The sequence below is a fragment of the Eretmochelys imbricata genome, chromosome 3 (assembly GCF_965152235.1).
Source record: "Eretmochelys imbricata isolate rEreImb1 chromosome 3, rEreImb1.hap1, whole genome shotgun sequence".
Classification (NCBI taxonomy): Eukaryota; Metazoa; Chordata; order Testudines; family Cheloniidae; genus Eretmochelys; species Eretmochelys imbricata.
The window spans coordinates 113,742,332-113,755,243 of record NC_135574.1 but is presented as its reverse complement, the minus strand read 5'-3'; the positions used below and the strand labels follow the sequence as shown (position 1 = coordinate 113,755,243).

The 12,912-nt window shown below is 39.5% G+C and overlaps 1 protein-coding gene across 1 annotated transcript in view; it reads right to left on the bottom strand.

Annotated features, from left to right (window-relative positions):
- Positions 1 to 274: 274 nt before the first annotated feature.
- Positions 275 to 12,912, bottom strand: part of PPP1R14C (protein phosphatase 1 regulatory inhibitor subunit 14C) — a 71,224-nt gene continuing 58,586 nt past the window's right edge. The window contains exons 3-4 of the mRNA XM_077811789.1: positions 12,312 to 12,344; positions 275 to 349 (exon numbers count right to left, since the gene is read on the bottom strand). Of these exons, the coding sequence (XP_077667915.1) occupies positions 275 to 349; positions 12,312 to 12,344 (108 nt within the window). The remainder of the gene's footprint in view (positions 350 to 12,311; positions 12,345 to 12,912) is intronic.

The following is a 12,912-nucleotide window of genomic DNA, read 5'->3' as shown; positions in this document are numbered from 1 at the left end:
ATGGTCACTAATGCCTGGGTTCTTCACTGGTTCAAAAATCCTTTAGTAGGATAGTTGAGCAGCTCCAAAAATGTTGATATCCTTGATAAAAAAACTGACAATTAAAAAAAACCCTTGAAAGCACATGAAATAGGACTCCCTTGAGTAAATGTCAAAACTGAACCAAATAAAAAAAAAGTTGCTCAGAAAGACAACTCTATTTTAATAAACGTCTTGTAGTCAAAGTCCCATTTCCCTTGCTAGGTTTCTTATAAGAGTGCTACTATTTGAGTAGTTATATACTCTTCTTTTGAGGGGGGCTTAGCTTTCTCATCCCTCTTATCCGAGTTAGCAGTTCTCTGATAAATTCCTAGGGGGAAAAAAAAAAAAAAAAGATTAGAAAAACAATATTTTGCATCATCAAGACATCATAGTTTTGGTTTGTATTTTTTTTAAAAGGAGGAACACTAAAGCAAACTATGCAAGCTTATCCTGGAGATAAGATTTTACTGGTAAGGTGGAATTTATATAAGCTCTTGGAATCTTAAAGGTTTCAGAGTCACAGCCGTGTTAGTCTGTATTCGCAAAAAGAAAAGGAGGACTTGTGGCACCTTAGAGACTAACCCATTTATTTGAGCATGAGCTTTCGTGAGCTACAGCTCACTTCATCGGATGCAAACTGTCAGTTTCCACGGTATGCGTCCGATGAAGTGAGCTGTAGCTCACGAAAGCTCATGCTCAGATAAATGGGTTAGTCTCTAGGGTGCCACAAGTCCCCCTTTTCTTTTGGGAATCTTAAAGTAAAGGCTACATGCACACTTCCCTCATGAAGTGGAAAGGAAAGAAACTCATTATTCCCTCCATGTGCAATATAACTCACTTGCTATCCATCTTCCACCCTTTTATCACACAAGTCTATTTGACAGTTGTCCACTGGGCAGCTTTCTTCAAAAGCTAGAAGCAGCAGCTCACGTCAAATGTTATGTTTCAAACTTACGGCTGGTCTGTTTCAAACTTACGGTGGTAAATCAATCTAACTTACGCGACTTCAGTTACATGAATAACGTAACTGAAGTCGGCGTAGTTAGATCCACTTACCGCGGGGGCTACACCTTATGCTTCTTGGGGAGGTGGAGTACACAAATCGATGAGAGAGTGCTCTCCCATTGATTTAGCATGTCTTCACCAGACCCGCTAAAATCAACACTCACTGCCAATCTACTGGTAAGTGTAGACATGCCCTTAGTCTCTCTTTTTTTTAAATGTAGCTCTCTATGAGATCAGAGTTAAAACCTAAGTGCAACGAGGTGTTTTCACCTGCACTTTCCTCAAACACAACAGGCAATTTTGGTAACCTGCCCTCAAAACATGTCACCTTCAGGCAGAGATCAAGCTCAGGAAATTTCAGCCCCAGAAGGAGAGTTTCAGAAAGCTACAATCTTGAAAAATATGAAGTTATTATGAAAACTCTGACTACAGTGGTTACTACTGAGAAATTACTGACATTTACGCCACATCTACAATGGAAAAGCTTGCCAAAAATGTTCCCTTTCCCCATCACTGTTAGCCCCACTTTTGCCAAACAAGTAGTCACACTAGGGTTCCCCCTAGTGCTACATCAGTCTCAGAGCCAAACCCCATTTTACCACCTTTTTAAATTAAAGGAAGTTTAATTAATTGACACAATAATAGTGGGTCTGGCTGAGAGATTCTTGCCCACATGAAGTCTCCCAATGGTGCTTTCACAATTTCTGCGGAAGCTGGGTCACCACACGTGATAATATATGTAAGTTTACCTAGTGTAGGCAAGGCTTACATCAGGCAAAACCAGCCACTAACATCTAGATACAATATGAGTGGTTAAGGATGGTTTTTAAACTTTAAAAGGGCCAGTGCTGTTTAAAATTATAATAAACTTATGCACATAGTTGGTCCTTAATCAAGCTAGTAGTCTGATGGACTTCGAAGGGGTTTTCTTTCCTGTTTAAACACTAGTTATGAGTCAGGGTTTGCAGAAATAGACCACAATTTAAAATTGTTTTGTTACTATTTATCTACTGTTATTTGTATATGATCATAGCTTTTAGTTTACATTTAATGAATTCTGGTACAATATTACCTCTTAATACAGGTAGGATAAGGATTGTCCAAACACTTTATACAAAATTAGTTTATCCCCTGAATCAAAATTTTGATTAGATCCCAAAATTTGTTTAGTTGGAATTCCAACTAATCTGAAGATTTTTGATGTCATTTGAGACTTTTGGATAATTGAGTTTACCAGTAGTACCATACGTAGTACTGTAAAAACATATGGTGATTTGGAGACGTAAGTACTAGCACATGTGAGTGTCAGCTTGGCGTTAAGTTCTTAAATACCGAAATATAATATAGTTATGGGTAGCAAGCCAGGAAATAGCTGACAAGATAATTCCAAACTGGAAATGAAAGTAATCAATAGACCTAGATTTAAAAGATATCTTCATTAATGTCGCTATAGTGATATTAAATAAAAATGAAGCCCTTTGCTTAGCCTGTAACAAAAGTTGCACTTCCAAGTTTCATTCCCTGGGGGGAGGGTTAGAAATGCCAGTGAACAAAGTCAGCACCTACACGCCACACTGATAGGCTCAAATAAACATGTTGAAACCCTGATAAAACAAATGCTTAAGTTTGTTTGCTACCAGGGCTACAGTATTTATGGGAGATGTCACTATGAGTAACATTTATGGTTAGATATATATTTAACTCAAGAGAGGGGTCGGTGTGTTTCTGGATGGACTGCGTGAGTCTCAACACACTACTGCAATATAGTAGAAGGAAAGCAAGCTTCTTCTCTGCCCATTTAGAAGAGATTTGATTGGGGAAACAGATTTTTTAAAACCTGAAATAGATTTCTCCCTCAGCGGTCCCAAATGAAAAAAGTATGCATCAATATCGCAAACACTCGATTAAGATATTTCTTCTCCTCCTAAAAGTTTTATCCTTCCTTTCTGCCCTATTTGATCAGCCTCCCATTCCCTTTCTAAATGCCTGGAACCTCCCTATCTGCTCCCATAAAAGGTTGCAGTACTTCACCTCCTTTCCCCCCGTAATAGGCAGCTGCAAAGCATCCAGTTCAGAACTTGGCTGACTCTTTAATGTCAACAGGACACAAAAGAGTTGATCAGCAACCTGTGTACCTAAAATGTGAATATAGGGACCCGGATAGCTGCACTTCTGATATTGGATTGCTCAAGTTTTCCTATTTGAAATGTGGCCATGGAATTCCACTGAGCTCCTCTCTCACCCCTCCTTCTAGAGGAGCTGTTCAATAGTTTTCCCCCTGTGATATCAAATTTAACTATGACTGTTAGGATACAGATATTCAGGCCTGTCTGTAAAGGCCTATACTCTAAGAATTTAGGTGTATTCTTATCACTTGTATAAAAGAGAGAATCAAAATCACTGTCTGCTGGTGTAAGGGCCTTCTCTTACTGTGACAGTCTGAGGCCCTGTTCTTAGGCTAAGGCCTTTGGCTAAGCAGCAGAGGCAGCCATAAGCTGGGAAGCGAACGGTCACATCCTCACATTCCAAACTAGTCACAATGAAAGAAGGTGCTGTTGGGCACTATCAGGACAGGATTGTATTCCTGTCACCTCCAGAGAGGGGGAGGTGCCTAGAAAATGTGGAGGGAAGCTTGGTTTGATGGCATCCTGTCTGACAGGAACTCACTTATCAAAAGCTGGGATGTGAAATCCTCACTTCTGTATTGTCTTGTCATTATAGTTCCCACTTTGCTGTTGTTTGTCTGTATAATCTCTGTCTGGTTCTGTGATTGTTCCTGTCTGCTGTATAATTAATTTTGCTGGGTGTAAACTAATTAAGGTGGTGGGATATAATTGGTTACATAATCATGTTACAATATGTTAGGATTGGTTAGTTAAATTTCAGGAAAATGATTGGTTAAGGTATAGCTAAGCAGAACTCAAGTTTTACTATATAATCTGTAGTCGATGAGGAAGTGACTGGGTGTGGGTGGGGGGTGGGCATGTGGGTGTGTGAGATGGGAACAGGGAATGGGGGTAAGAAAATTGGAATCATGTTTGGCTAAGGGTAGGAATGGGAACAGGGACACAGGTGTAAGGCTCTGTGGTGTCAGAGCTGGGAAGGAGGATACTAAGGAAGGAAACTGGAATCATGCTTGCTGGAAGTTCACCCCAATAAACATCGAATTGTTTGCACCTTTGGACTTCGGGTATTGTTGCTCTCTGTTCATGCGAGAAGGACCAGGGAAGTAAGTGGGTGAAGGAATAAGCCCCCTAACAATGACCAGCTTACTTTCAGATGAAATCTCTGTGTAAAATGAAAGTAAACAGACCCATGGGAGATTATGAGCAATCAGTAGAAGAAACACGGTTTTAGAAATTCAAAGAGGGTTTCCCCCTCCTCCTTTGAAGTAGAACCACAACCCTCCTACACCTTATACAGAGTGAAGGGTGTTGATCAGGAAAGGAGACAAACCACACAAATTACCATTCATTTAAGGAAATAAATGAAATTATTAGAAAGGATTTCCCCCTCAGGAGCAATTTTACTTGTGATAAGGAATTCTAAACTATAAACTATCAACGCATTTGTAGGTTGCAGATACTTCACACCATGCGGTAGTTAATATATGCCACAGGTATGCAGTGAAGCAAGTTCGTAATCAGAGTGTTTCTAGAACATTTTTGCTTTGCACTGGGCATCATTCTGCCCCTGATGCCTGCATAAAACTCAGATGCTAATACACAACTATGCCTTTCTGCTCACATTCAAAGCAAAGAACAGCTGAGTAAGCATGCAAAGAGAACGCAAGAAGGATCTCACAAGGCTGCACATTTGTTTTCCTTGGCTGACTGGGAGATGGGAAGATGCTTCATAATGGTTTATTGTGCATTCATTTTATAATCATCAAATTAGCTAACTCAATACTTCTGGCACAGCAACGGCCCTTTGCTTTCTTTAAATGCTACACAGAAAGGATTGAAATTGGTTTTTGCACCTTTTATTCTTTACGGGTGTATTAGGAGGCAGCTTAATAGGTGGGGGGGGGGAGGGGGCTATTTGTTCCCCCCACACACACACACCCTCAGAAACAGTTTACTTTTACATTAGAAATTCTGGTTTTCTCTACCTTGTTTTTCTTGGAATGCTTGATTGATGATGATTGAGAATTGACAGGATTGACAGTCACCATGCAAATGAAAGCTGATTATGTTAAAAAAAACCTGAATTTTTTAAAAATCAAAAACACTTCCCTTTCCAGGTTTTGTTAACATCTATTTAACTCATATGCTTGAGAAACACTTAGGAACAACAGTTCTGTTAAAGATTCAAAGGGCTAAGATAGTTTGCTCCTTGCTATCTCCAAGAAGTCCCTGCAGCAAAATTTGGCACCCTCTTATTTTTAAAGAAAAAACAAAGAACCACACTAAGTAAGGCCTTTAATTTCAAAGCAGGGGGGAAAAAAGGCACAAACCCAGTTTAATTTCTTTTGCAGGTCACCTCTAAACACAATTTGTTACAAATGTGGAGATCCCGGTTAATGAACCATGGGAAGCCATTGTTTCTGGAAGACATGCCTTTCTAATTCAAAAGAGCAAATTTTCATGAGAGAGAGAGACTAAATCTATATTTCATTTGAATTCATTTATATTCAGACCTTCAGGCATTTTCCCAGTCTCCCCCCTCTAACATTTTTCCTAATCAAAGGCATGCAGTTCAGATAGAGCTGGGGGGGGGGGGGGAGGACAGATGAAATGCTAATTCAGCAAGAGGGGAAATCATTTCACCGCTCCTCTTTGGAGGTGTGATTCACTGTTTTCATGACCAGCAATGAATTCCAGGTTTCCTGTTTAAGTTATTCCAATTAGTTCCAGAGTCTAATTGGACACCATCCCAACAGATGTTTCTCCACATGTACAGGATACTTGTGATAAGAGCTCCTCTTAGCCTAGAAATACTTGGAATCCTATACAGAAGCATTTCAAGTCTGGTTTACAAGACAAGCCAAAGAAGGGACAGTATTCATTTGCACAAAGTAACCTTTCCCTCCACAGTCTTCGCTCTCCACAGCCAAATAAAACTCCTGATAGGGTTACTGAGCAACATTGGCCATAGGCGGAGGACATCTCTTCAGAGGGACACTGATCAGCTGGAGCAATACAGGAACAGTGAGCTATCACTGTGTTGGTCCCAGGACATTCAAGAAATCAGTCCAATAAAAGATATTACCTCACCCACCTGGTCTCAATAAAGGAACAGACGGACAGGTCTTTACACAGGTGTGTGTGGGGGAGAAAAATATACAAAGCCTCAGTTGCCTGCAGTGTGCTAAAAAGAATGCAGGGTTTGTTCCCTCTGTGGGCCCTTGGTTGGGCAGGATGGTGACAGGTGCCTCAAAAGGGGAAGGAAGGAGGTGGAGCCATGGGTCTACTTTCTCTCTCCAATCTATATTGGTGTGAGCAGATAGCAGTCCTCTTGCGCACTAAGCTGCTCACTGAAACATAATCCCTTCCCCCAAGTTGTCCTGGGGATAGTGCCACTTCATTGGGACTGACCTTTCCCATCTCTATTGTGGCATTTAGCCAGTGGCTTATGGAAGGTATCTGGTGAAGAGATCATATATCCTGAGTATTCCCACACCTGCTGGACTATTCACAGGCACTGCTGTTTTTGCTGTTTCTTCTCCCCCACACAGTGCACCAGCATCACTAGAATGGAAACACAGTTCTGGTCCTTTGCTTATATTTGTGGTATTAAAAGAAATAGAACTTGCCAGCCACATCTGCAGAGTAAACTGCACAATATGTGCATTGTGTGAGGCATGCCCAAACATTTGGCCCAAACCATGGTCCAAAAGCTTTGTCAAGAAACTATCATTTCCTCTAGTTAGAAATTAAACTTGGAAAAATAGATCTGTAGGGAAATGCCAGTTCAAACGCATTCTTCCCAATGCAGGACTGAAAACCTCTCAAACGCTCCAACTGTTCAAGTAGCTAGGGGGCACTGATTAAGTCACTTAACTAATAGAGTCCCCTACTTTCTTTTGCTGACTCCATTCATGGATACATGATGTTGTTAAGCACATAATTTCCTGCCCAAGAGCTGCAGTGAAGGGCCAATTGCACCTTTGCATGAGACACTGTTTGACTGGTTGAAAAATGCCAATAATTCTCAAAATTTCCAGTGAAAAGCTTTTTTTTTTGACATTTCCACTCAGTGCTTTTGGTTTCCCCTACTTCTCTTCCTTTTCTCCCTTTTCTCAGTGGAAAATAAAGGAAGAGTAAAACAAACAAAACAAGTTTTCTAGCATTTTGTCAAAAACAACTTTCAAGAGAAACTGAAGTTTTCTATCTCTGGTATGCGTACGTATACACACACACACACAGAGTCAGAGACAGCCTAGACATGAATTATCAGAATTACCAACCTCATTGGCCTTGTTTACAACAGGAAATCTCCTAACATTGTGCTGGTCACTGTGGCAGCCACACCAGCGAGAGCACTAATGTAGACTAGCCAGAGGTTTCTTAGACTTGCTCTGAACCTATCTTACACTAGCATTCTCACTATTGCTACCAATGGTGGAGCTGCACCAGTGAGAGATTCTCAAAAGTTAATACAGATAGAGTCCTCAACTTCTTCAAAATGGATGCCTTGATAAAAACTCATTCTTTTCAGGACCACAACAGTTCTTTAATATTAAATTTTCAATAGATCAGCAAAAGAGTAAGTTCTAGTGTCCTCCCTGACCGATGACAATACCCAGAGGCTTTTCTGTGGTGCTCATCACTGCAACATGAGTGCTACAAACATAAATTTATGACCACAAACACCGCCTGTGATTCAGGGTAAGCATCCTCGCATTTGACAGACAGGGAATTGAGGAACAGAAATATTGACTTGCCCCAGGTCTGTCTTGATCTTCTCACTCCCAGGACAGTGCAGAAAGGCCATGCTTCTTCCACAGGCTAGAGTATAGGGATGGTATTCTATTCTGAGAATGGCTAGCTGTTTTGAGTAGAGAAGCTCAAGTTCTTGCAGAATACATAAATATTAAAATCAACTGGAACATGAAAATTTATTATTATTAAGTGACCCTCATGGATAAAGAAAAATATGGACCCAACATACATTCCTCACCTCTTCGTGACAGTTATTTTGCAGATGAGACTTAAAATGCTCTTTAAGTTTCTCCACCCATCTAAAAAAAGGAGCTACAGTAGTCTTCCAAAATATTCATTCACCCCAAGACTGGGTCTTCTGTCACAGAAGGAACTCCTATTTTTGAATAGTGTATAATGGAAAGGAAAAAAATGGAAGAGGAATATCCACTCTTAAGTGGTGTAAAGAATTCAGCAATACAATTCAAAGTCTTGCAGACTGAATTTTTCAAACTTGGGCATGCCAGACTTGGAGGCTTTTCTTTAAACTTATATTCTCTTCCCTAGCCAGGGTTTTCTAGAGGTATCTCAGTTTCTCTTCAGCAGGTGTGACCTAATCACATTAAGGAAGCAGGCCTTTATTATTTATACTTTAAGATCTAACAGTATCTTGCAAAGTGTGCCTCTTAGCCATTGATTTTAGAAATACAGTGAAGTTGGCATCATGTGCCCAGAAGACATTTTTAGTTCCTGGCACACATGACCAAACTTGCTTCTGAGATTAGGGGACATATCAGTCACATTACATGTTGCTCTTGATTAAGATGTTACATTGAATATATTTAAATGGCTTTTAGTCAGTGGGTCTTATTTTATATGCAAGCCAAACTATAATCCATAATACCTTCATCAAAATAATTTGAGGATATTGAATGACTGATATTTCTTTATTTGAAATATTAAGTTTATAAAGTTATGAAAATGATAATTTACTGCAAAAAATGCCAGCTTTAAACATGCTTAGTTCAGGTGAAAGTAGCAGCAATTGCCGTCTTACACAACCTGAGCTTTTAGAATAACTGATCATGCTCAGGTTTCAGAGTAGCAGCCATGTTAGTCTGTATTTGCAAAAAGAAAAGGAGGACTTGTGGCACCTTAGAGACTAACGAATTTATTTGAGCATAAGCTTTCGTGAGCTACAGCATCCAATGAAGTGAGCTGTAGCTCACGAAAGCTTATGCTCAAATAAATTCGTTAGTCTCTAAGGTGCCACAAGTCCTCCTTTTCTTTTTGATCATGCTCAAGAGTCTAGTTGTATTTTACTTTGAAGGAAGATAAACACTTATAAATTAGTGCCTATTATTACTTTAGATAATCTAAGAGAGAGAAAACCTTAAAACCTGCCACCTGCTGAGTGACCTAAATAATTCTGTTTCTTCGGATCGGAAAAGCCATTGAGTATTAATGCACAGATGTAACTCCTGAAACTTTCCTTAACCTTCCACCTCCGAAGAGAGTTGTGGAAACTAAACAGAACTGACTTGAGGTGAGCTGTAGCTCACAAAAGCTTATGCTCAAATAAATTGGTTAGTCTCTAAGGTGCCACAAGTACTCCTTTTCTTTTTGCGAATACAGACTAACACGGCTGTTACTCTGAAACCTGTCAATCTGCAAAAGTGACACCTTGTCAAACATATAAATGTAGGGGGGAGGGATAGCTCAGTGGTTTGAACATTGGCCTGCTAAACCCAGGGTTGTGAGTTCAATCCTTGGGGGGGCCATTTAGGGATCTGGGGCAAAAATTGGGGATTGGTCCTGCTTTGAGCAGGGGGTTGGACTAGATCTCCTAAGATCCCTTCCAAGCCTGATATTCTATGATTGTGTGAACTTCAAATTAGTGAACTTTGACTTTATTAGCTTTCCTTTCATGTGCTGTAAAATTGCAGATTTCATACTAAGTTAATTTTTTCTGGTTAGAACTCAGGATCACAAGCATTTTTCAGGTAGTAGATGTTTAAATGTTAAGTCCTTGCCAGAAATAGAACTTATCATATTTGAATTACAGCACCTTAGAAGGAGAAATGCCAGACACTACACTTCTCTCTACACACACACACACTCTTGCTCTTATAGAAATAGTTCACATGCTAATGTGATAAACAGCCAGATTTTTTTATATAGATAGAGTGTGTGTGTGTTGTGTATTTGTTTATACATGTGTAAATAGTTTTTTTTTCTTCCATGTCCCAGGATTTTCTCTTTTCCCCTTCTCAACCCCAAACTGGACAGATTACCCCACTGGCAGAGGAAGAAGAGACCCTGCTCACTGCAGTCTGTCAATTCTGCTCCCATGCCAGCTCAAAGGGTCACCAAGGGAGTGAGGGGAGACTCTTCAAGGTAAGAGCATTGCCTCCATTTCACTGGCACAGGAGCCAAGGACCAAGAAATTAGAATACTAAAATCTAATCCCCTATGGTGGTGCCTTCAAACTTTGGCTCTTTACTTTCAGTTTAACATTAGCGCACACACAGATCTTCATACTATTCCATTTAAGCTGCCATACCAATTAACCCTGTCTTTATTACTGTAAGTGCATTCCCTCATGCATACAGATATTTTCTAAAATTATGTTAAACACTGAACACCGCCTCATTCTCAAGTGTCAGGTGTATATTCAGAATACAGAAATATCATTTTTCTTGAGACGAATACAAACTAGACAAAATTTTGGTATAATAAACAGATTTTTAAGCAAAATGATCTTAACTTAAACTAATTTTGTAATTATTAGTTTGCTCTCTTGCCCTACCCTTCCCTCTCAAAAAAGCCATCCTCATACATTTATCTAGTTGGGAAAATGGGGTAATCTTGCAAGATTAAAACAAGAGATATTCAGAGCCACTCTCGATAAGCCCATTTGAGCTATTAGCATCCTGTTCTGCATCTCTTCACCTCAAAGTCCGAGAGACATCAGCAATGTCAGGTTCCTGACCAATAGCATGAAAAACAATTGAAGTTCAATGGCCTTTGCTGGAATATGTTGACTGGGTCATCTCAAACATAGCACAACTACTGTAAGACACATCAGAAAGACTTGGCCTTTTAGCCTGGTATCTCTGTAGGAATCCCAGCAGCGTACCACGTCTACCATTTCCATCGCACTGAAGGATAAGCTATACAAGCATTAGTATCCAAGTCTTTCTGAGCTACATTTCCATCATCCCAAACAAGAGACTTCATTGGCCATGGCTGCAGCAATGGGTCATAAACAGACTTCTCCAGTATACGGTTCAGTAAGAATTTAAGGCAGAAATAGACAAAGAATTGTCCTGTCAGCCATAACAGAGGTTTTGCCTGACAGATTGCTTCAGTATTCTGTAAAGAAAGCAGCTCAGATTATAGCGATTTCAGCCCTGATCTCCCTTGAAGCAGAACTATGTTACCCAAAGCCTTGTTTAATAATGGCACACACCCCTGTCAAGCACAGCTTGACTACAGCAGTTACCAAATAATGAAAACCAAGCTACCGTGCATTCCCCACCCACAACTGCAGTATCTTAGATACCACTATTTGGCATTTGTTCAGAAAGTATTGATTTTATAATGGGGACCACTTTATTTAAAATAAACTGTTCAGGAACTTAAAAGCTTCGATCATGCATTTTAGTAGTTCAACTATTCAAAATATCTGTTAGATCACCAGGCTCACTCTTCCTAGTAAACATGTGCAATTGTAATATATTAAAAGTGGTATAGGTGCTTACAAGTATTTTCTATAGAAATACTAAACTTCCATCCGAATATCCACTTAATAGAAGTCTGTTGGCTTAATCATTCCACTGTATTGTATTTGTATCCATTTATAAAGGTGGCTAGACACATGCCGCTCAAACAAATGTCTATAAAGTAAGATATAAGTCTCTCCCCAAAGATAAGCTAAAAAAGACAAGAGTATAATGGTCTTGCTTAGGAGACCATACAATACATTTAATAGGTTGAAACAATGTTATGCAAATATAGTCATTTGGTCAGTTAGATTTTTATCATTTCAGATGAAGTAATTCCATTTGTTCACGTCTTCACATCTGAGCTTCACATCTTGATTTAGGTGTTATTGAAGGCAACCAAAACATGAGAGAAGGACAAGTAACACTACGTTTATAGTTTGCACATTTTACCTGCATCACAAATCAAAACCCTAACACTTATCTAGGAATAATCAACTTTCTTCCAAAGAGCCCAATCCTGCTCCAGTCAAATAACAGAACTCCAGCATTCCAGGGGAGACTGTCAGGCCTGAAATGTTCATAACCCCTCAACTCCTAATCAGCATTCCCATATTTTTACCTAAAGATATAGATATAGTACGACTACACTGTTTTTAACAGGGAAAAATGGTATTCAAGAAAAGCGGTATTTTACCTCTGTTGGTTTGTAGCAATCTACAAGAACTTCCTAGAAGTAAAACATGAAAGAAGTCTGTATTAAGTCATGTATTAAGTTTTGAATACAGTTTCTGTATTAAGTTTTGAAAAGTAAGAACACATCTATAATCTGAGACTATCGTACTTTCATAGTGTTTTTCCCATATATAACCAAGCTAGATCAATGAGCTTTCATGTAGCTTACAGAGGAGAGATGTGCAATCTTTACATTCAATAACTCCTCCCAGAGCGTAGCAGCATAGGTGCAGCAAAGTATCTATAGCAGAAAGGGACTACGCCACTGGGCTCAGAGGGGAAGTAGTAGCAGCTTCCTTAAAAAGGAATTCTACATTAAAAATCCCAATTTGTAAATCTCCAAGGAGATAGAGAGGAGGAGAAGCTAAGATTTCATACATACAAATACTACCCCCAACACACCCCAAGATTCAAGTAACTTTTTACTGGGAGCTTTTCACTAGGGCATCACTGATTGGGTTCTTTACAGACCTTCATCCCAGTTCACATGTTTACTAGATCTTGTTTCATTTCCCCTCATATATCTTAACTATTACCCATTTTATGGCAAGTCCCGCACTGGC